At 41.2% G+C, this 25,226-nt stretch overlaps 2 protein-coding genes across 2 annotated transcripts in view; one reads left to right on the forward strand and one right to left on the reverse strand.

The window, feature by feature from the left end:
* Nucleotides 1–25,226, forward strand: part of GPC3 (glypican 3) — a 397,932-nt gene that overhangs the window by 233,023 nt on the left and 139,683 nt on the right. The window lies entirely within an intron of this gene.
* Nucleotides 10,553–11,908, reverse strand: LOC122896893 (dnaJ homolog subfamily A member 1-like). The gene is made up of 2 exons (XM_044234978.1): nt 11,599–11,908; nt 10,553–11,017 (listed from the first exon to the last, which is right to left on the reverse strand). Exons 1-2 carry the CDS (start codon nt 11,906–11,908, stop codon nt 10,704–10,706), a joined length of 624 nt encoding a protein of 207 aa, XP_044090913.1. The 3' UTR covers nt 10,553–10,703.

Genomic DNA, 25,226 nt, shown 5'->3' on the forward strand with positions numbered 1-25,226 from the left:
TCATTTTTTTTACTTGAGTTTCGTAAGTAGTCATTAAAAAGAAAAAAAGGCTTCGTTGAAGTCACTAGTAGAAAAGCTAACGCACGGAGTAAAACGTACTCACTGTCTCAAATTGGATACACAGCTTACAAAGTCAAGCGATAGGCAGTCTGGGTTTTTAGAGGACATTGTTAAAGGCACTAGATACTCCACCAGGTGGCCTGGGCAGGCACACTGCTGCTGCCGAGGCCACTGGGCTGGTCTGGTGGACTTCAAGCGAGCAGGAACGGTGCGCTCTCTACTACAGTGGACAGTCACGTAATGACATCTGGCTCTTGTTTAAAACGAACATAGCCTAGAAGGGAACTGTGTTCCCTGTTTGCATTCTCCTGTTCCTTCCTCTCCTCCTCCTCCTTTTCTTCCTCCTCTCACTCCTTCCCTTCTCCTCTCTCACCTTCTTTCTCATTCTTCTTCTTCAAGAAAAATATGCTGGCGAGAACAGATTGCCGTTTCCTTTTGAGGGAAACCCCACCACGGGGTGTTTTATCTCCGGAGGCGTATTGCTCACGGAGGAAGCCAAGCCAAAGGAATCTGCCTTGAACAGGGGCCACTAGCCTGGGAGTGTGGCCATCTGTAGGCAGGGGGGTGGGGGCTGGGTTAGGGTGGGGGTTGGAGGAAGCCTTGCGCCTTGCCCTTGCCTTGCCTTCAGGATAGGTTGCAGGACTCAAAGTGGAAACTCAATAAAACTTTCAGAAGCAGATAAATAGAACCTAGAAGGCTTGTTTCCCTGGAGATGGGGAGGCACCATATGTCAGTTTCATGTTTTTAATCAAAAGGCCAAGGCTTCATCTAGGTTGTAGTAATAAGTATTTGCTTTCCAGAGATTTTCATTGAAATGACAAATGTCTTTCCTTTCACTATTTCTCATGCATCCCCCCCCCAATCAGAGAAAAGCCCAGTACAAAGTAAAATGCCCTGAAGAAGCTTCTGTAAGATAACCCCCTGTATGATGAGCTCTCATGATCTATCCTGTTTATGAGGGAGAAGTCACAGTGTTTGGTTGCCCGAGAAACATCAGACCCCAGACTGTGGCAGGAGGGGTGCTGCGTACGAGAATCTTAGAGTTTGTTTAGTCTGGTTGCATTCTTGAGCCAGTGACAAAGCAGAGAACTGGATTGGAGGGGGGCGGAGGATGCGTATAGAGGAAAACAGAGATAAGTGTGGTAGGAAAGAGTCAAGAAGAAGAACATGGGATGCCTGGGTGGCTCAGTTGGTTAAGCATCTGCCTTTGGCTCAGGTCATGATCCCAAGGTCCTGGGATGGAGCCCCATGGTGGGCGGGGAGCCTGCTTCTCTCTCTCCCTTTCTCTGCCCCTCCTGCCCGCTCATGCTCTTTCTCTTGTGCTCTCTCTCTCTCTGTCAAATAAATTAATAAAGGTTTTTTTTAAGTAGCACCCTGTATCACCTTTTTAGATTTTTAGGGGGCAGGGTGAGAGAGCGGGGTGCAGTAGAGATGGGGGCAGGGAACCGCTGTGTATTGAGCTCCTTTTAAGTACCAAGCTCTGTGCAAGGCACTTCATGTAGCTTCATTCATTTAGTCCTCACCAGAAGCAAAGAAAGTGGGACTTATTGTCCCCATTCTACAGATGCATAGGCTGGGTACTTAGAGAAGTTTTATCACATGCATTTTTCTTTCCCTCTGAGAAGCAGCAGCAGGAGACCTGGGACCTTGCTTCCCGGCTGGAGTTGCCAGGTCTGTAACCTGAGAGCAAATACAAAGCCTGGCGGGCCAGTCGCGGGGGGGAGCACGGTGAGAGGAGCAAATGGAGTTCTTGGTAGGAAGAGCACACGGGTGCCCTTGCTCTTTCTGTGTACAGCGTACAGGGCCACCCAGATAGGAAGTGACTCCCGCGCAGGGAGCATTTCAAGCCAACTCCTCACGACAGAGTAAACAGATTTGTGAGCATGGAGGTGGGTGGGGAGAAGGAATGTTCCAGTACACAGGATCAAGAGTTAGGACCATAGAAAGAGGAGAGTGACCGCTCGCTGGGAGGTGACCCCACACAAAGGGAAATGGGAGAGTTGACACATCAGACAGACGGGTGACTGAGAAAGCAAATGAGTAGGTGAGAGCCAAAGGCTCCAGGGAAGACCTCAAGAGCTTGGCTCCCTCTTCGGCTATTAGTGTAAGGAACATTTATAGGCAGTGATCCGGACAAACGCTAACTCCATAGTGTCATTCTACTTCCTGCATTTTGATTATAATGATTTGATTATTTGCTTTTTAAAAGCCTTCATTGGGGGCGCCTGGGTGGCTCAGTGGGTTAAAGCCTCTGCCTTCTGCTCAGGTCATGATCTCAGGGTCCTGGGGTCGAGCCCTGCATCGGGCTCTCTGCTCAGCAGGGAGCCTGCTTCCTCCTCTCTCTCTGCCTGCTTGTCATCTCTCTCTGTCAAATAAATAAATAAAATCTTTAAAAAAAATAAATAAAATAAAAGCCTTCATTGACTCACTAATCTGGGTCACCTGTCCTGGAGTTGCCACCTGAAGCGGTGTCCTAAGGGAGGCCTGCCCAGAGCTCCTTTGCGGAAGAGTCAGAACCCCAAAGTTAGGGTGTCCTTCCGTTGCCAAGCCGCCCACGTCTGGATCAAAGCAATCCATTTCAGATTCATGTGCATTATTAGCTCTGGCAGGTTAGCAAGACATGAGTCAGATAGTGTTTTGTATATTAGAGAAAACTAGATAAGCAAACAGAGAAGGAAGAGGTTGCCTTTATTAGAAAAGCAATCTTTTGTGATAGATCTTAGCGCCAAGCAATGAGTTTTTAATAAAACTGAGCAGATAGAGCACCCCTATGTCCGGCCTTGCTCCCCCTCTCTGGCTCCTGACACGAGCGAGAGGTCCGCTGATTTGTCAGTTAATCAAAAGTTGCTAAAGGAAAGTCAATACAGAAGATGCTGATCATCATCCTGTCGTTTTCCAGTGACTCAATGGGACTTCCAGGCTCCCGGCTGCCTGTTCTCTGTGGTGGTGTTACTCGGGGTAGAACCTGTGCCCTTGTTCTAAAGGGTGAGAATCTCATTTTGTTTCTCTCCCTCTTGATAGAAAGCTGGGGGCTGACTCCTTGGAAGAGCTGGGAGAATTATTATCACCAACTGTGTGTAGCCAAGTGTTGCTTTTCCTCCCTCTCTGCTTCGGTCATATTCACAGTAATTCATTTCTTTATCACACCTGCCCTCCTCCGGCCTTCTGTCTTTGAGGCCCCGCTCTCGCTTCCTGGAAAGTGACTCCAAAATGAAGTAATTTGATTTTTCTTCAAGTGGAAACAGTATGTTTCGGGTGTCCCCCATCCAAACAGTTTGTGCAGCTGCCGTGCATTCCTGCCCTGACCAGGAATGCACGTGGGAAGGATGCGAAGTGATGACGGGGAATTTTGCTGAAAGCCTCTTTCCTCCTTGGGTTATGTAGAGGTTAAATGATCTGTCCAAGTTGAGTCTGTAGCAGAGCTGGGATTACTTCTGTGTACGATGTTTTGGGCACCAGCAAACGGCATCTGAAAATGGTAGGAGACTCTCTGTGCCCTGACCCTCAGATCTTTCTTACGGCTGCTGCGAAAACTCCAGGGACAAAATGGCAGAATGATCGGCAAAGAAGGAAACATCCTCTATTCCCAAAGGGAAACGACTTCTCCAGGCCTGCTCTTCTCCTGGGCCTTTAAGATGCCAGACTTGGGAGTGATGATTTAATCCAGTTCCTCTTCCCCTGTTTGTTTCATGATGAGGAAATGGAGGCCCAGAGGAGAGAAGGGAACTCACCAAGGACATGAAACCCCAGAAGCCAGGCTAGGACTGTAGCGCTGGGTGTTTACAACTCCAATTCAGTGACTCAGAAAGTGCAAGAGATGGCTTTTAAAGTTCAAATCTGGGGCTTCAAGTAAAGTTCTCCTTCTACTTCAGCATAAACAAAAATAGCCCTTACTTTTTAAGCCCCAAGTACAACAGGAAATTCATGCAATCTGGGTGTTACTTGAGGCCATTCCTTGGGAAGGGAGACATCAACTAAACAGTCGGCCAGGGCTCTTTCTCTTAACATTTGTTGCATTTTCCATCATCTTAAAGACCACAGTTTCTTCAGTTACTCCATAAGGGCCTTCCTGACTACAAACAAACACATTAGGGTTTGGAGTTGTAAGCCCTGACTTCAAGACCCTCTTTTGTCTTTTACTAACCATGTGGCCTTAGGCAGTCCCCTCACCTCTTGGGACCTCACTTCCTAAAAATAAGCATAGTATCTCCCTTCACGGGACTGGTTTCCAAAGCTTCTGTGTGCTAATATAACATGGACAAGTACCTTGTAAAGAGTAAGAGGGCTACACCCAACCCAAGTGTTGGTTATGGGGGCGCCCACCATACATATTTCACGAAGCTAGTCTGGGTGATCTACGTAAGCATTAGAACAGCCATCTCTCAATTATCTGCACTAATGGTAGGACAGAGGCACATATAGATAAAACAAAATGGCGAGTCCTCCAGATGCCATTTCTGTTTGAGTTGAGAATGTATGGTGTTTGGGGAAGCTTCTGAAATCTGCTCTCCTGAGAGCAAAGGTCAGCCAAGATGGCATTACCTGAACATGCCCAGCACTCCCAGAAGCGGGCCATGGACGAGTCCCTGCCCTTCCGTGGACTTCCGCACCCTACCTACCTTAAGTGTCCTCACAGTCTCTGCCAGCTCTAATTAATATCTGTGTGTCTGTGACTCTAAGCCTACGGCGACAGTGTAAGGCCAGTTTTAGATGATGCCCAACGTTTTGTGGCTGGAGCTGTGCAAATCCTAGGGAAGGGGACCAAGCTGCCCAGATGTTACGAACTCATTGACAGAACAGGTGAAGAGTCCAGGATGGACAAAAGCATGCCTCATGCTTGAGGAACTGGGCAAAGGATGAGATTGGAGAAGAAGGTGAAAATAACATGGAGAGGCACACAGCGTCACAATGAAAGCCATGTCCGGGGCTGCAGTCACCGAGGGAAGGCAGAAGACATGCCTCTGGACTATTTCTGCCCAGGGTCAAGGCTCTTCTCCATTCACCTGATTCGTTCTCTCCTTTCAATCACATCCTTTTCAAAATGCGTCTCAAAAGTGTTCCTGAGCCATTCTGATTATCACTTTTGCTAAAACCAATCAGCAGCGGTCTGTCTACAGTGCAGGGCAATCAGCAGAGACTCAAAGTACCAGGCAGAGCCTATGTCTTTATTTAGACAGACTGAGGCTAATGGGTTTGACTGAAGTTCCATTCGGAACGGTTTCAAACAGCGCTGCTGGTAGCAGGTCCACAACTTCCTCTACAAGGACAGGAACGGCGCATGGTTAAATACAGGGTTTTTTCATGTTTGCCTGAGAAATGGAGGCCGAAAATGATGTATGTTGCTCTCTAATATTTTTTCCCTTTTAACTCATCTAGTACTCCTTCAGCCTGTCAGAACTTAACAACCGCAATAATAGGAGTGAGTAAAATAAGCCCTGAAATTGGGCTCTCCTGACATACTGTGCTGTGTGATGGTAGCTTGCACGCTGGGTCTTTTTGTAAATTGGGACCCCAGGGACATCGTTGTATGTGATTTGGGATTCTGTGGTAGGCTGGCATGTAATGGTGCACCATGCATTCCCAGAAACTATACCTTAAATCAGATCTGAGTCTTCATTGTACATAGAATGGATAAGAAGCAGATGCATATGTAGCAACAAGCTATGAGAAATGAAGCTCAGGTTCAGACTGGTCAGTATCAGGTAAGGGACAAGCTGTAAAGGGGCTCGTCAGACTACACCCGTGTATATGTGATTCTGATTCTTGTCACTACCACCATTATTTTATTGTTAAGTTGTAAGACTTCTTTAGATATTTACAATACTACATCCTCATCAGATATATGATTTGAAAATATTATCTCCCATAGGAGGTTGTCTTTCTACTTTCTGAATAATGTCCTTCAAAGCACAGAAGAGCTTTAATTTTTATGAAGTCAGATTCCCCTCTTTTATCTTATTGCTTGTGTTTTCAATGTCATTGCCAAATAAATCCAAGATCACAAAACTTTATGCCTGTTTTTTTTCCTAAGAGCTTTATAGCTTTGACACTTGAGTTCAGGTCTTTATCTATTTTGAGTGAATTTTTGTATGCGGTGTCAAGTGGGGGTTCAAATTCAGGGATACACTATTCAGGGATATACTATCGAGGATTTTTGGGTCTCTCTTCATAAGTCGTATTTGTCTCCACGTAATTTTCTTTCCTTATTATGTCTTTGTCTAATTCTTGTACCAGGCTCATACCAGCCTCATGGGATGCTCACTTTTCTTACCAAGATGCCATCATTTTCTTGAATAAATGCCCCCTCAGATTGCTACAATCCTTTTGTTGATTTCCAGAGCTATGGAAAATTGATTCTGACCACTTTTGCCAGTTTTTCTCACTGCTTTTGTGGAACAGAGAATTTTCCCAAGTTCTTATTCTGAAATTTTTTGCTAATATCCTATTACTAACATATTAATACATAAGCTGTGTAGCCTTTTATTGTTTATCATCCATTCAACAAGTAAACATTTATTAATCACTAACGAGTGGAGTGCTTTGCTAAAGACTGGAAACACAATGATGAACAAAACTGCTTTGTCCGGGGGGCTCCCGGGAGGCTCAGTTGGTTAAGCATCTGACTCTTGATTTTTGGCTCAGGTCATGAACTCAGGGTCATGAGATCGAGCTCTGTGTTGGGCTCTGCACTCAGCAGGGAGTCTGCTTGAGATTCTCTCTCTCTTTCTGCACCTGCCCCCCACCCCTGCTCACATGCACGCATGCTCTCTTGCTTGCTCTCTCAAAATAAATAAATAAAATCTTAAAAAAAAAAAAGACTACTTTTGTCTGTGCCCTCACCAAGCTTGCACTCTGTGGATGAAGACAGAGGTTAAAAGATGCAATTAATTACAATTCCGTGTGATAAGTGCCATGGTGACAGAAGTGCAGAGCGCTCTAGGAGATTCTAGAATGGGATTCATTCAGACTTGGGGAAGAAGGAAAGGCTTCTGGAAGGAAGTTAAAGCAAGGGTATGATTTCCAGGCAGAAAGCAGAACATGTGTAAAGGCTCATGGTGCTATGAAGGAACAGAGCATAAAATGTACAAGGAGTAAGATTTGTTCTTTGTTCACAGGAACAAGATCATCAAGGATCTTGTAAGTGCAATTAAGATAAATACTTGATCCTCAGGGCTATGGGAAGCCACTGAGGAGTTGTAAGCTAAGCAATAACATTATCTTTACTGTGACTCTGGCATATAGAACTCATGGTACCTGGTGAATTAATAAATTATTATTAATAAATATTATTTTCAATTGTAACTAACTTAATTTGTTTATAACTTACTTCCAAGGTATTATTTTCAGATTATTCTGGGTGTTGGTACAGAACAGATGTTTTGGTGTCAGGACTCTTTTAAATTTATAAAAATTTAAAATTACTGAAGCCCCAAAGAGACTTGTTTATGTGAATTATATCTCTTGTTAATCATATCTGAAGTTAAAACTGAGGATTTTAAATAATATTTGTAATAATTTATAATTTGTAATAATATTTCATTTAAAATACTACTAATAGTGGCACCTGGGTGGCTCAGGGGGTTAAGCTTCTGCCTTCGGCTCAGGTCATGATCTCAGGTTCCTGGGATAGAGCCCCAAGTCAGGCTTGGCAGGGAGCCTGCTTCCCCCTCTCTCTCTGCCTGCCTCTCTGCCTACTTGTGATCTCTGTCTCTCCATCAAATAAATAAATAAAATCTTTTAAAAAAATAAAAAATATTACTAATAAAGTCATCAAGTGTTCACATGTATTTTTTTCCTAAGAAAAGAGCTGTTTTTCCAAAACGAAATATTTTAGCAGGATGAGTGACATTGTTTTACATTTTGCAAATCTCCTTAATTTCTGACTTAATAGCAGACAGCTGGATTTTCATATAGGCTTCTGCATTCAATCTGGTTAGATTGATGAAAATTTGGCCTCACACAGATATACAATTGGAAAAAAAGTGTTTTAATATGCTTTTCACATAATTAAGGCTATTTTTCTCCCATACTACACAAAAATTTGACAAGTGATAGTTTCTTAAAGGTTAGCCACAATATGGAATCTGAAACCATATCAATTAACTTTTTACTTTCTGTTATAATAAAATCTTTCCTATAATTTAAGTGGATCTTTAGCCATTGTGTGATTTTGTATCATACTACATGGGTCATTTGAAAAATACTGGCTCACTGAGTTAGGCACATCTGCAAAGTTCAACACTTCATTGTTCAACATCAAAATATCATATATATTAATGTCACTACATTCTCATCAGAAAAGCTTTTAAGTGTGGGGAGGTTGTCAAGTTTGTAGTAAAAGATACAAGTTTTCCCAAGTTAGAACTTTTGTTTGATGGCGAAAAAGTTTTAAATTTGTTTTTTAAGATTAATTTATTTATTTTAATTTTTATTTCTTTTTTAAAATTTCTTTTCAGTGTTCCAGAATTCATTATTTATGCACCATACTCAGTGCTCCCTGCAGTACGTGCCCTCCTTAATACCCACCACCAGGCTCACCCAATCCCATACCCCCCTCCCCTCTAAAACCCTCAGTTTGTTTCTCAGGGTCCACAGTTTCTCATGGTTCATCTCCCCCTCCAATTTCTCCCAACTCCCTTCTTCTCTCCATCTCCCCATGTCCTCTGTGCTATTCCTTATGCTCCACAAATAAGCCAAACCATATGGTAATTGACTCTCTCTGCTTGACTTATTTCACTCAGCATAATCTCCTCCAGTCCTGTCTAGGTTGATGCAAAAGTTGGGTATTCATCCTTTCTGATGGAGGCATAATACTCCATAGTATATATGGACCACATCTTCTGTATCCATTCGTCCGTCTAAGGGCATCTTGGCTCTTTCCACAGTTTGGCAACTGTGGCCATTGCTTCTATGAACTTTGGGGTACAGATGGCCCTTCTTTTCACTACATCTGTATAAAGATTTATTTATTTATTGAGAGAGAGAGAGGGAGAGGGAAGAGGAAAGAGGGGAGGCAGGGGGAGAGTGAGAAGGAGAGCATCTCAAGCAGACTCCCTGCTCAGTGCAGAGTCTGACACAGGGCTCAATCTCCAGACTCTGAGATCATGACCTGAGCCTAAATCAAGAGTTGGACACTCAATCGACTGAGCTACCCGGACACTCCAAGGTTTTTTAAAGGGACTGTAGAGAATTGGTATGACTTATTCCTTGAATGTTTGATAGAATTTACCAGTGAACCCGTCTGGGCCTGGTTCTTTCTGTTTTGGTAGGGTGTTAATCATTGACTCGATTTCTTTAATAGATACAAGGACTATTCAGATCATCTGGGGTTTTTTTTTTTCTTGTGTGAATTATGGCAGATTATTTTTTCCACAAAAATGGCCAATTTGCTTAGGTTATCCTATCTGTGGGCATAGAGCTGTCCGTAATATTCCTATTGAAATTGCTCAGTGGGTTTCCTTTCAATTTCCATGGGATCTGTAGTGATATCCCCTTTCATTTCTGATGTTAATAATTTGTGTCCTGTCTCTTTTTTTCTTAACCTGGCCAGAGGTTTATAGAGGTTTTTGATCCTTCTTCCAAACAACTAGCTTTTGGTTTTGTTGATTTTCTCTATTGATTTCTTGTTTTCAATTTCATTGATTTCTGCTCTAACTTGTATTATTTCTTTTCTTCTGCTTACTTGGGATTTAATTTGCTCTTTGTTTTCTAGTTCCCTAAGGCAAAGACTTAGATTATTGACTTTAGAATTTTCTTCTCTTTTAATATATGCATTCAGTGCTATAAATTTCCCACTAAGCACTATTTTCACTGCATCCCACAGGTTTTAATGTTATATTTTTATTTTCATTTAATTTTCTTTGACTCATGTGTGAGTTGGAGTGTGTGGTCTAATCTCCAAGTATTTGGGGATTTTCCAGTTATCTTTCTGTTATTGATCCCTAGTTGCATTTCATTGTGGCATGAGAACAGGCATGGTATGATTTCTTTTCTTTTAAATTTGTTAAGTTGTGTTTATGGCCCAGAATATGATCTATCTTGGTGAACATTCCATGTAAGCTTGAGAAGAATGTGTCATCTGTTGTTGGATGAAGGAATCTGCCTATGTCAATTATATCCAGCTGATTGATGATGTTGGTGAGTTCTACTGTATCCTTACTGTTTTTCTGCCTTCTGGATATGTCCATTTCTGAAAGAGGAATGATGACATCTTCAAGCATGATAGTAGATTCATCCATTTCTCCTGGCAGATCCATCAAGTTTTGCCTCATATAATTTGATGCCCTGTTGTTAGGCACATACATGTTAAGAACTGTTATGTCTTCTTTATCATTATGTAATGTCCTCCCTTATCCCTGATAACTTTTCTTACTTTGAAGTCTGCTCTGTCTGAAATTAATATAGTCACTCCTGCTGTCTTTTGATTGGTGTTAGCATGATATATTTTTCTCTATCCATTTACTTTTAATCTTTATGTGACTTTATATTTTTTTATATTTGAGTTTATTCTTCATTTAACTTTTAAAACACTACTATAGTTGAATATTAAAACAAAAACAATAGCAAGTAGTGAGCTATGATTATAGTCCTTCCCTCATTCACTACTGCACATAAAATGCCAGCAGTGTTATTCACTGGTCCCATTAAGAGGTCTGACACTGAACACCACCCCTGGGATGATGTCCATCATCCTCATATGCTTCCCCATTGTAATGGCACCATCTTTCCTGTTTTGGATCAAAGTCTGCCAGTTCTACCTGGTCCATTTCATCATCTACTTCCTTCCTCTCAGGTAGGAGTTTTTCCAGCAAAGAGAGTTTATCAGGAGACAGAAAGCCATTCTCAGGAACGTTTACCTTAAATTCGATGATGAGGTGACCCTTCTCATGTGGTCTACAATAAATTGGCATGCCTTCATTTAGCACACACTTGATATCTCCATGCTTGACAATTTGACCTGGATGAGAGGTGATGACAATGGTTCGGTTGTCCAGAGTAGATACTGGCTTTTGAAAACCACACAGTGCTTCAACCTGTATGTCCCTACACATGAGCTGTATGTCCCTACACATGAAAAGGTCTTCTCCTCGCCGAGTAAAAACAGCATGGTCCTTCTGATCTAAAACAATGATAATATCTCCTGGTTCCAGTCCTGGTTCTTGGTCTCCTTCACCATGGAATGTTATCTTCTGGCCATCTTTCATGCTTTTGTCAATATGAACTTATAGAATCTTCTTCTTCGAACTATCTTCCTTCCATTGCAACTTTTACATCTATCTTTAGGACTGATCAGTTCCCCATGGCCCTGGCACTCCATGCACACAGACTGAATTTGCTGAACCATTCCAGGTCCTATCTGATGAATTCTTATTTGCATTCCAGTACCTTGGCAATTGGGACAACACTCAACTGCTCCTTTCTTACCACCTCGGCCTTCACATTTATCACAAATCACATTCTTTTGCAGAGCTAGTTTTCTTGTTGCACCATGATATAAATCTTCTAAGGTTACTGAGAGCTGATGCACAACATTTTTACCTCTCTTTTCTCTCTGCATTCTTCCTCCTCCTCCAAAAAACATATCAAAGATGTACATGGGGGAACCAAAACCACCACCAGCTCCACCTTCTTTAATTGCCTGTTTACCTCTTTTGTCATATAATTCCCTTTTCTTTGCATCAGAGAGTACTTCATATGCTTGAGAAATCTGTTTAAACTTCTCTCCTTCATTTGGATTCTTACCAGGGTAGTACTTCAAGGCCAGTTTCCTGTAGGCCTTTTTCAGTTCTTCTTGGGTGGCATTGGGTTTGACCCCCAAAACGTCATAGTAAGTGGTTCCTTTCACCATTTTCTACAGCTGGTGAGAGGGCCGAGGCCGATGTGGGGGAGCAAGAAGGAGCGCGTTGCTGGGCGCAGCTCAGGTAGCCGCCGCTCCTCCACTTCTCACCAAGCATTCTGGAAAGTTCCCTATATTTAAAGTGTGTTTCTTATAGAGAACATATACTGTTAGGTCATGTGTTTTGATATACTTTGATAGTCTCTGTCTTTTAATTGATGCATTTAGACTATGGATATTCAAAGGATTATTTATATACTTGGATTAATATCTACCATATTTTTTTTACCATGTCTTCTATTTGTTGCCCTTGTTCTTTGTTCCTGTTTTTGTCTTTCACTATTTTTCTGCCTTCTGTGGTTTTAATTTAGCTTTTTATGTGATTCCATTTTTTCCTTTCTTAGTATATCAGTTTTAGTTCTTTTTAAAATGTTTTTTAGTGGTTGCCCTAGAGTTTGCAATATAAATCTACAAATAATCCAGGTCCACTTTCAAATAACACTATACCACTTCCCGAGTCTTGTAAATTCTTTATAATGGCAAAATAATCCCAATTCCTTCCTCTTATCTTTTGTTTTATTAACATTCATTTCATTTATATATGCATATATAATGATATATCATAAGATACATACATTAGCATACATAATCAAACACATTGTTGCTATTAGTATTTTGGACAAAGTTTTATCATTAGATCAGCTAAGATAAGAAAAAGTCTTTATTTTTGTTTTACCTTCACTTATCCCTTCTTCAGTGCTCTTCCTTTCCTTATGGAGATCTGAGTTTCTGACCTATATTATTTGCCATCTCTCTATAGAACTTCTTTTAATATTTCATACAAGGCAGATCTACCAGCCACAAATTCCCTTAGTTTTTGTTTGTCTGAGGAAGTATTTTCCTTTCATATTTTTAATTGAAGTGTAGAAGACATACAGTATTATAACAGTTTCAAGTGTACATTATTATTCATTTATATACACTACAAAGTGATCATGATAAATCTAGCTACCATCTGTCACTATGCAAAATTATTACAATATTATTAACTATAGTCCCTATATAAAATCATTAACTCTATTCCCTAGTACATTGTATCCCTGTGTCTTATTTATTTTATAACTGGAAGTTAGTGCCTCTTGATTCCCATCCCATTTTGCCCATATCTCCACTCCCCACGCTTCTGGCAACCACCAATTTGTTCTCTGTGTCAATGAATCTGTTGCTGTTTTGTTTTGTTTATTTTGTTTTTCAGATTCCACATATAAGTGAAATCACATGGTATTTGTCTTTAACTTATTTCACTATGGTAATCCCTGTTGTTGCAAATGGCAAGATTTCATTCTTTTTATGGCTGAGTAATATTCTATTATATTTGAATGTTATATAATGGGCATATGAATATCCATTCATATATATATATAAATATATATATATATAAATATATATATAATATAAAATATATACACGTATAAAATCACATCTTCTTTATCTGTTCAGCAGTTGATGGCCACTTGGGCTGCTTCCATATCTTGGCTGTTGTAAATAATGCTGCAGTGAACATAGAGATGTGTATATTTCTTTGAACTGGTGTTTCATTTTCTTCAGCTAAATCCTCAGAAGTGGAAGTGCTGGATCCTATGGCAGTCCTCTGTTTTGGAGGAACCTCCATATTGTTTTCCATAGTGGCTGCACCAGTTTGCATTCCCACCAACAGTGCACAAGGGTTTCCTTTTCTCCACATCCTCAGCAACACTAGCTATTACTTGTCTTTTGATACTAGCCATTCTGACAGGTGTGAGGTGATACCTCGCTGTAGTTTTGATTTGCATTTCTCCCCTTCACTTTTAAAGGTTAATTTTTCAGGGTACAGAATTCTAGCTTGGTGGCTTTTTTCTCTCAACACTTTAAATATTTTACTACACTCTGTTCTTGCCGGCATGGTTTCTGAAAAAAAGCTAGATGTAATTCTTTGTTCCTCTATAAGTAAGGTGTTTTTTTAAATTTCCTCTGAATTCTTTTGCAATTTTTACTTTATCTTTTTCTGTGCTTTGAAGGTGGTATGCCTACGTGTATTTTGGGTTTTTTTGTTTGTTTGTTTTCTGTTCCTTTGTTTTTGTTTTGTTTTTTAAGGATTTTATTTGAGAGAGAGAGAGAGAGAGAGAGAAAGCAACAGAGTTAGTGAGAGAGAACACGAGCAGGGAGGAGAGGGAGAAGCAGACTCCCCACTGAGCAAGGAGCCCAATGTGGGGTTTGACCCCAGTACACTGAGATCATGACCTAAGCTGAAGGCAGCAGCTTAGCAGACAGAGCCACCCAGGTACCCCTCCTGTTCCTTTGTTTCACATTTATCCTGCTTGGTGTTCTCTGAACTTCTTTAATCTGTGGTTTAGTGTGTGACATTAATTCGGGGGAAATTCTCAGTCATTATTTTTTCAAATATTTCTATTCCTTTCTTTCTTCTTCTTCTGGTATTGCCATTATACATATGTTACCTATTTTGTGGTTGTCCCACAGTCCTTGGCTATTCGATTCTGTTTTTTTCTTTGTTCTCTTTGTTTTGGAGGTTTTTTTAAAAAAAGATTTTATTTATTTATTTTAGAGAGAGAGAGAGAGAGCATGTGCACATGTGTGCAAGAAGAGGAATAAGTAGTGGGGGAGGGCGAGGGAGGGGAAAAGAATCTTGATCGGATTCCGTGCTCAGTGTGGAGCCCAACGTGGGGCTCGATCTCACAACCCTGAGATCACGACCTAAGCCAAAACCAAGAGTCTGACGCTTGACTGACTGAACCTCCCAGGAGCCCCTGCTTTTTGGTCTCTGAGGATTCTATTTCTATATCCTCTAGCTTAGAGATTCTTTCATTAGCTGTGTCCAGTCTGCTCATATTCCTGTCAAAACCATTCTTCATTTCTGTTACTGTTTTTTCTCTTTAGCATTCTTTTTGGTCCCTTGTTAGGATTTCCATCTCTCTGCTTACATTGCCAGTCTTTCCTTGCATGCTGTTTTCTTTATCCACTATTAATAAATCATAGTTGTTTTAAATTTCCAGTCTGATAATTGCAACATCCTTACCATGTTTGGTTTTGATGTTTGCTCTCTCTTCAAATTGTATTTTTTGCCTTTTGGCATGCCTTATAATTTTTTTGATAGCTGGACATGATGTTCTTGTTAGAAAGAATTATTGTGAATAGGCTTTTAGTAATGTGGTTCTAAGGTGTAGGGTGAGGAGAGGCATTCTATAATTCTATGATTAAGTCTCAGTCTTTTAATGAGCCTGTGCTTCTGGACCATGAACTTCACGTGTTTCTGTTTTGTTTTTGGTTTTGTTTTAATCCCCCATTATGTGGTACAGGATGGCTAGAGTGGGCTAGAGTTGGATATTTTCCTTCCCCAGGTGAGTTAGGCTCTGATAATACCCCAGCAGATTAGGCTTTGGTTAACTAGTTTCTTCTTAGAGCAGGACTTGTTGAGAAGAATGGAGTGCCCTGGTGTATTTCAATATGGTTCCTTTTCTCCTCTCCTTGCTGGAAGCCTGAGGGAGTTTTTCTCTGATATTTACTGTGGGAATCTGGTCAGGCTCCTGCAGGTAAATTTCATAATATTGTGGAGTCCCCCTTATGAGGAGGTCTCCCCGGAGACTAACTCTCAGAATTTTCTGCATGAAGCTTCCAGCACTTTGTCAATTACAATTTCAGTTTTTCTACCCCAGCACTGTGTCCCAAGGTGGTTTCTGCTTCTGATTCTCTGCTCTGCTGAGCTCTGACTCCCTGTATTTGCCTATCTCTCCAGTCTTGGTGACAGGGATTTACCCTCTGTCCCTCTGTCCTTCCCTCTCCTGTGGTTCCAAGAAGAGTGGCGTTTTGGTTTTGTTTGTTTTTTTTTTAAGATTTTATTTATTTATTTGACAGAGAGGGAGAGATCACAAGTAGGCAGAGAGGCAGACAGAGAGAAAGAAGAGGAAACAGGCTCCCTGCTGAGCAGAGAGCCCGATGTAGGGCTTGATCCCAGGACTCTGGGATCATGACCTGAGCCAAAGGCAGAGGCTTAACCCACTGAGCCACCCAGGCGCCCCAAGAGTTGTGTTTTCAGTCTGTTTAGCTTCTTGTTGTTAAGATGGGGTGGCAACTTCTAAGTTCTTTATATGTGACACTGGAAATGCTGATAGTGCAAATTTTATTGTTGGGTATAAACAGTGTCACCTTTTTTTTTCTTCAAGTAACAGACTCTCTTTGTTCCTTTTTAAGAAAACGACTGCCAAATACTCAAGTGTGAATAACATTAGTTTGTCACTCTTTTATATAAAAATAATGTTTTATGAAAAAAGTGCCTAGTTCATCTCAACTCAATCACCCATGGGCTTTTCCTCTAGATGATCACCACACTTCAGTACGTAACAGAAGTACTTTATGCATCACACATAATGTTAAATAAGACATGTCATCAACGGTCAAAATTGACTAAAATTATTCCGTACTGCTTCTTCAAGTACCTTCTTAAATGAAACTTGATTTTTTTTAAAAGATTCTATTTATTTATTTTAGAGAGAGAGTGGGGGGGGGAGGAGCAGAGGGAGAGGGACAAGCAGATTCTGCACTGAGTGCAGATGGTGCCCCACGTGGGGCTCAATCCCACCACTCTGAGATCATGACCTGAGCTGAAACCAAGAGTTGGACTCCCAAATGACTGGGCCACGCAGGCGCCCCTGAAACTGGGCTTTTAAAAAAGTGAGAGTGCTTAACAGTGGAAAAATAAAATGATTACCATCCGAGTTTGGTGCCACTCCCCTGACCCATGCCATTGCTTTTGCCAATGTAAACATCTTCACATTTGCCTGAAGATAAACCATGAATTTCAGCAATGTCATTCAACGCTGGGAATATTTCAGCACTCTTCCGGTCTCTCTCCCAATGCTCTCACCTCGGATCTTCTCCAATGATTAGTTTGTGCCGATAGTGGATAAACATAAATAAAATAGCAAATCCAGCTCATGTCTGTAGATTTGTCTGAAAGGCAAAAACAATTCCACTGAGGTGATATTAGGCCCCCATCTTTATGTTTGCAGCTAAATCTTGAATTTCATGAGTTTCTTTCATTGCAAGTTGGCATGACTTCCTCTACTGACTCTTTATCTAGTAGACACTCGACAATGTCAACTCTACAGGATTGTTGTTGTTGTTATTCTTGTTGTTCTTTCAGAAATACCACCAGTTCCCTTTCTGGAAGTTTTTATTTAAATTCCAGTTAGTTAGCATACAGTGTTACATTAGCCTCAGGTGTACAATATCGTAATTCAACACTTCCATACAACACCCAGTGCTCATCATGACATGCCCGTCACCTATCTCCCCTATCATCCTGCCTGCCCTCTGATAACCATCAGTTTGTTCTCTATAGTTAAGAGTCTATTTCTTGATTTGTCTCTCTCTCTCTTTTTTCCCCTTTGTTCATTTGTTTTGTTTCTTAAATTCCACATGAGTGAAATCATATGGTATTTGTCTTTCTCTGACTTATTTCACTAGTGAAATGTTCTCTAGCTCCATCTACATCATTGCAAATGGCAAGATTTTGTTCTTTTTGATGGCTGGGTAATAGTCCATTGTATATATATACCACATCTTATTTGTCCATTCTTCAGTTGTTGGACACCTGGGCTGTTTCCGTAATTTGGCTATTGTAGATAATGCTACTATAAACATCAGGGTGCATGTATCTCTTTGAATCAGTATTTTTGTATTCTTTAGGTAAATACCTAGAAGGATCATGGGGTAGTTCTATTTTTAAGTTTTTGAGGAACCTCCATACTGTTTTCCAGAATGGCTGTACCAGTTCACATTCTCAGCAATAGTGCAAGAGTGTTCTGCTTTCTGTACATCCTCACCAACACTTGTTCTTTCTTGTGTTGTTGATTTTAGCCATTATGGCAGGTGTGAGGTGATACCATGCTTTTGGTTTTTATTTCCTTGATGAAGAGTGATACTGAGCATCTTTTCACATGTCTGTTAGCCATCTATATGTCTTCTTTGGAAAAATGTCTATATGTGTCTTCTGCCCATTTTAAAATTGGATTATTTGTTTTTTGGGTGTTGAGTTTGATAAGTTCTTTATATATTTTGGATACTAGCCCTTTATCAGATATGTCATTTGCAGTTTTCTTCTCCCGTGCCTTGATTATTTCCTTCACCATTCAAAAGCTTTTTATTTTGGTGTAGCCCCAATGGTTTATTTCTGCTTTTGTTTCCCTTGCCTCAGGAGACATATCTAGAAAGAAGTTTCTACTGCCAGTGTCAAAGAGGTTACTGCCTATGTTCTCCTCTAGGATTTTTATGGTTTCAGGTCTTAAATTTAGGTCTTTAGTCCATTTTGAGTTTATTTTTGTGTATGGTCTAGGAAAGTGGTCCAGTTTCATTTTTTTGTATGTAGCTGTCCCGTTTTCCCAATACCATTTGTTGAAGGGACTGTCTTCAACAATATCCCCATTGGATATCCTTTCCGACTCTGCAATGTTCATTAATTTCTCCACTCTTGTGTGTGCTTCCTTAGCTACTATAATACAGTGCCTTGCACGATGCTTTAATGGCTTTTCCGTTTCTATTATTAAAAAAAAAACTGTAACAAACAATTTTTGACTTTTAACATCTGCTTTTAAATATTTAATTCCTTTTTCTTTAAGCTCTGAATAATTGATTTCAAGATGACTCTACAGCTTAGATCACATGATAATACTATTCTGAAATGTTCTGTTGCATCAGACACAGTAAGAAAAAATTATTAGTATCTATACTGCCAAAGGAATGCTAACTTTTTGGCACGTTCTTGTTTTTTAATTATGGTTGCAATCTACTGTGGAGGTTCCACCTTTCTATGATTCAGAGAACTCTTGATGGGTTAACACTTTTGAACGTGCTTATACCTAGGCATTGCAACCAGGAATTAAGTGAGTCTTCCACTCTCCTTCTTGAAGCCAAGAATCCATTTTTAAATATAAGAAAATTATGTTATGTCTACGGCCATACCACCCTGAACGCGCCCAATCTCGTCTCATAAATATAAGAAAATTATGTTGTAAATAAATTTTATTATGTTATATGATGACATATAAGATCTTCCATAATAACACGCATAGTTAAATTTAAAACTTAGGTGATTTTTCAAAAAGTATCTCTAAATATTACAAATAAGGCAACAGGGTGCATTTACTTCCTTTTTTAAAGATGTATTTTTTGAGTGAGAGAGCACAAGCAGGAAGGGCAGGGAGATGGAGAGAATCTCAAACAGACTCAGTGATGAGAACAGACCTCAAGGTAGGGCTCTGTCTCATGACCCTAAGATCATGACCTGAGCAGAAACCAAGAGTCTGATGCTTAACTGACTGCACCGTCCACACACCCCTAAGTACATTTACTTCTTACGTTTTCACATAGACACAAAGCTTCTAGATTTCAAAGTAACAATTTATTTAATTAGAATGAGATTATAAAGATTATAGTACGCATCTCCTAAGTAATCAGTAAGAGCACTAAGTCCTGAGAATAAATTAATCTCTGAAAATTATGTATTTGTACCCTAAGAAGAAAAAAGAAATGTATTTGTACCCTAAACCAGCTATTTTAGAAACTTTTAGAATGCACAAACACATATCGCAAAGCAACGATTTCATTACACTTCAGATAGCCTCTGGAAAATTCCTTATATTTCTAAGGGAAGAAGAGTGGAAAAGGCAAAGTCTTAGTATTATTGTGGATATAGGTTTGACCTCTAGAACTTCCTGGGAGAGTCTCAGAGAACCATAGTTCGAGGGGCTGAATCCGGGGGAGGTCAAAATTGGAGCTTGGGAGACCAATTAAGAAGAGTGGGATGATCTCTGTTGGCATTGGCTCTCCAACCTGAATGTGCCTGAGAATCCCCTGGAGAGCTTGCTGAGCCAGATGGCTGGACCCCACTCCCCACTTTCCTGCTTCAGTAGGTTGAAGGCGGGGCCGCGAAATCTGCATTCGTAACAAGTTCCCACGTAGGATACTGACGCTGCTTCTTTGGGGGCCACACTTTGAGAACCACTGCTCTGGGGTCTTACTGCTCATTTCAGAACTCAATCCTAGACTTACTGTATGTGAATCTACATGACTAAGACTCCCAGATGATCTGTATACATGTTGAAGTTTGAGCAGCACTATTCTAAGAGATGGTATCCTAGATCTGAGGATGAAAAAAAGTGCCCAGGGTTAAAAGTTATTTATAAGAACGGAAAGAAGCACACACCTACATGGCTAGACATAGGGAAGTGAGAGAAAGGGAGAAATCAGATATGCTTTGGTTTCAACTGAGTAGGTAGCTGATTATTCCTTTCCACTGGGACAGGGGACACAAGCAGAAGACTGCATTTGGACAAGTGGTATTTGAGTTCGGTATTGAATGTTTGGACTACATGGAGCTCTCTTTTAACTGCCGCCATATTAGTCCTATTGGCCATATGTGATTAAGCAACACTGGCCGGGGCTCCTGGTCCTGGGAAGGGATTGGTATTACATGAGAAGTGTTAGGCACGCGTGCAGGATTCTATTTTCAACTACGAATCCACTTGTGGCAAATATAAATTAGTAAAATGCAAGTCCCTTCCACAAAAGGGTATTGAAAACCTGTCTCCCACCCCCATAGCACCCATCGCCATGCAGATTAGAGACACCGGGTAATGGCAAAGATTATTTGCCACCCACCAATCAGGAATCGGGGCCCTGAAGAATAGAAGGGGATATTCCAGGTAACCCAGAACAAAGATGAGAGACTGTGGGATGTGCAAACAAAGCCAGCAAACTCAATGTAGTTCCCGTTCAGAGTGGGGATCAATCTCATCAAACCCTTTCGCTGCCTTCCAGAAGTCCCCAGTAGAGAACACCTCCAAGTGTTACTTAGAGCTAGTGATGTACTTGACCCACTGAGCTGGGATTCTAACACACAAGGTCAGTTGCAGAAGCTGAGCAGTCCCCACCGACAGAAGGAATGAGTCGGATTTCTGTCTGGATGGGGCAGACTTTGCATTTCCATCCCTGCCTGTATCTGATCCTCACACAGCTGCGAGGCATGGCAGGCAGTGTTTGTATTCCATTTTGCAGAGCTGAGTCTGAAGGAAATTAAAGGACTTGTGCAGAGTCACCGAAACAGGAAGAGAATGGGACTAGAACCCAGGTCTTCTGACTCCAAATCATGTGCTCTCTTCACCATATTAGAATGCTGAGTTCCACTGAACAGCAGACTGAGCTGCAGGACAAGTTACCATTTTTTGGATTCCAGTTTATTTAAAGAGATGACTTGAGGGATGCCTGGGTGGCTCAGTTGGTTAAGCATCTGCCTTCGGCTCAGGTCATGATCCCAGGGCCTGGGATGGAGCCCTGCATTGGGCTTCTTGCTCAGCGGGGAGCCTGCTTCTCCTTCTGCCTGCTGCTCCCCCTGCTTATGCTCTCTCTTTCTCTCTCTCTCTCTCTGACAAGTAAGTAAATAAATAAAATCTTAAAAAAAATAAAGACGCAACTCGCATAGAAGGTTCACACAGTGACACCTGACTTCCTAAAATAGCGCAATTCATAATGCATTAACAGTTTATTAGCGACTTTCATTTTAATGGTCAAGCAATTAATGATGAGCCACAGCAAAACGTCTGTGGCAGAAAAAAGAAAAAAAAACATTTACATTGTCACCAGGTCTGTTCATTATCCTCCGTGCTCTATATCCAGATCAATCAATAGTTAATTAATAATGATGTGCTTCCTGAAGTACAAGGTTATAAATTAATTTAATGCTCGTATGCATATTTTTTGTAGGAAAAATGAGTGGAAAATGCCTGCCATGCCCATCTCATTGTAAGAAAATGTATGTAATGATTACAGGCATATAATAAGAATGGTTTGCCCAGCCAAATGTTTGTTCATTTCTGTTAATCAGTATTCATTTGAGCTACTTTCATGCAGTTTGTGGAAGCCTTGCAATCAGTTGAGTAGTGTGGCAGATTTAAATCAGTAATAAAAGCCCTGGGGAAATTAACAAGACAAAACATTAACCACAGACTAAACATTAACATATATTAGCATTTTTATTATACCTGTAGAATTGTTAAATGGGCATGGTTACTACTATTAAAAAGTTTATGTTGTATATCACATAATTTCAATGTATATTTTGTTTTAAAACTTTTAAGATTTAATTAAATGAAATTGAACAACAGCGTAATAGACAATTCAACAGAATGAACTGAAGTTCATTATTTTATTTCAGCTGGAAACCTACGGAATTCCCAACCCACCCTATCCCCAAGCCCCCCAAGGTATCCTAAAACAAATGCCACAGGTCATACTCCTCCAGAGTGGACCACAGGATCAGAGTTGGTATTTAAATGGCATAACCATAGAGGGAGTTTTTATGTTTAATTCTGCGGAGTTCTGAAGAATCCACTGACAACCCAAAACTAAATTTACACCAGTTATTTAGCAACAGTTCTCTCAGCAAAGCCCTCTTTGGGGCCACAGTAATCATCTGGATTCCAGCAGAAAGGTTATTCCATAATTAAATAAAACTGCGGAGATCTTCTAGAGCCCCTGAGGTCCCAGCGACCTGGAGAAGAGCTCCTGAGAGGGAAGGAGTGAGACAGCCACCATCTTCCTCAAAGGCTGTCAAACTTCCCAGGGCAGTAGGGTATGTCTGTGGCTCCCCCACAGACTCACTAATGGGAACTTCTCTCTTTCTGTTTCTGTTTCTCCCTCCCCTTCCTCCTCCTATTATGGGCCATGAAGACAGACAGACAGACAGACACACACACACACACACACACACACACACACATACACACCCAGAGAAGGAAAATGTAGGTGTGCCTGTTTGGCTCAGTCAGTAGAACATGCAACCCTTGATCTTAGGGTTGTGAGTTCAAGCCCTGTGTTGGGCATGGAGTTTACATCCTTAAAATAAAAGAAAAAAGATGTAAAGTCTTTCCTTCATCTGTTTTTGTTTTTAATCTGGTTCTTAAACTTTGAACACAGAATCGACCTGTAGGCTTAGTTAAGAGCAGGAGAGTCAGACGCTATTTAATGTATTTGCAGCCCTTCCCCATTTTCGCATCTTTTGGCTATGAGAGCTAAAGGCCCGAACCTGTTGTATTTCTATAGCCCTAGGGCCAACCAAGAATCTCCAATGAGGGGAAGCTATAAAGAATATAGTTGGGCCAGACATTAGACTACACCTGGGTTAAATCGTAAGAATTACAGATTTTGTAGCCAGTCCAAGAATCTGACTCAAGCAGTCAGTCAGGGGCCCGGGACAGCCCACAGGAAGCAAGCTGCAGGGGGAACACACCTGGGAACCACCTCTCCCACAGACCCAGACATCCGGGGCTTTAGGGTGACTACTAATCCTCTCTTACCTGGCAGGCCAAAGAGTTTAAATCACTCCACTAGAAATACTATGGTTAAAATTGGATGTCCGTTTTTGGCTTATCTTTAATAACTAGTCCTTCTTTAAAGGATTTTTTTAATCCTTCATAATCATTACTCTTCTCCAGTTATGATGGGATGGCCACAAAGCTGGGTCCTGCAAGGGCCCCAGAGTCTATCCTCTTGACAGAAATCTACGGCATAGGGAGGAAAAACCAAAAACAAAAGCTTGGGGCCCCTCGCTGGCTCATTCAATGAAGCCGGTGATTTTTGATCTCAGGGTTGTGAGTTAGGGCCCCATGTTGTGTGCAGAGATTATTTAAAAATAAAATCCTAGAAAAATAAACTTAAAAAGTTTTGCTAGGCAGATCTAGGTTCAAGTCCTAACTCTGCCATCTACTACAATTATGGTTTGCTTGTCCCCTTCCCTATGCTCCTCTTCACTCTCTCTCTCTCTCTCTTTTTCTCTCTCTCTCAAATAAATAAAAACTTTATTTAAAGAAAGTCATTTTCAGGCGCCTGGGTGGCTCAGTGGGTTAAAGCCTCTGCCTTTGGCTCAGGTCATGATCCTGGGGTCCTGGGATCAAGCCCCACATCGGGCTCTCTGCTCAGCGGGGAGCCTGCTTCCTCCTCTCTCTCTGCCTGCCTCTCTGCCTACTTGTGATCTCTGTCAAATAAATAAGTAAAATCTTTATTTAAAAAAAAAGGAAAGTCATTTTCACCTTTTTTTTTTCCAGAGGAGTTCAGAATCAAATATGACACTTTTCATATCATATCTTCCTTTTTTGCATGAGACCCGAGTGACAGGTGGAAGGTAGCTGTGGGACCAGGTCAAAAGGAAGTCTTATTATTCTCCTCATGCATGTATAAAGCCAGTGCTCTGGACCTTGCTTAGAAAAGAATGGTCCTAGTGTTGCTAGGATGACCTTCTGACCATAAATATGGTCAGGAACCCTGCCTTCTTTTATTTTGTTTTCAAGATTTATTTATTTATTTGAGAGAGAGAAAGCACACAGCAGGGAGGTGCAGAAGGAGAGAGAGAGAGAATGTCAAGCAAACTCCACTGCTGAGCACAGAGCCTGATGTGGGGCTCGATCCCATGACCCTGAGATTGTGACCTGAGCCGAAACCAAAAGTCAGGTGACCAACTGACCGCATCCTCCCTCCCCCTGACCCCCCAGGTGCCCCAAGTCCCTATTTCAAGTCTTGTAACACCTCAGGGGACTGTTACTCTCCTGCCATAGATTCTGGCGCATGAATAAAGGGCACCCTTAGGAATCACCGTTCTTGGAAAACGAAAGGATTTTCTATTCCGGGTCTATCGGTAGAGACATTCGCCCACCTAATTTATCCAGTCTCACTAAAGTTCAAGATAGCGGCACCCTTAACCAGGTGCATTAGTCCGTGGAAGGAAATTGGATTGCACTTGTTATTTAAGAGCCCCAGACTCCTGGGCAGGACACGGAGTTCTAAAATGCTGCTCAAAATACTGGTGATTCTTTAGCAAGTGCAGCCGTAGATGGAGACCCGGGTCTCCAGGCAGCGCCTCATGTCCCCCAAGTGTGAAATTTACAAAGAAATTTTGATCAAAGGCCCTCTTTTGTGTGAATTCTGCGTCTCTTTGTAAATTGTTTTCTTTTTGTGGCCACCCCTCAAAATGAGCTTGTAATATTCACCTACAGCTCACACAGTGCGGAGGTGGAAGATGTAGACAGAAGAGCCCGAAGGCACGGGGGGGTGGGGGGTGTCTACATTTGACAAATGCTTTGTATATGAGAAGAATTTGCTTTGTGGTAGATTTGTGGAAGAAAATACAGCCCGTCTGTTAAGAAGTGGCATATTTTGGGGTTTGGCCATTGGCAAGACACCATTGTTTGCCCATGACCCCACCCGGAGCCTTGGGGAGTCTGCCCAA

This window comes from Neovison vison, chromosome X, assembly GCF_020171115.1.
Source record: "Neovison vison isolate M4711 chromosome X, ASM_NN_V1, whole genome shotgun sequence".
NCBI classification, from domain to species: Eukaryota; Metazoa; Chordata; class Mammalia; order Carnivora; family Mustelidae; genus Neogale; species Neogale vison.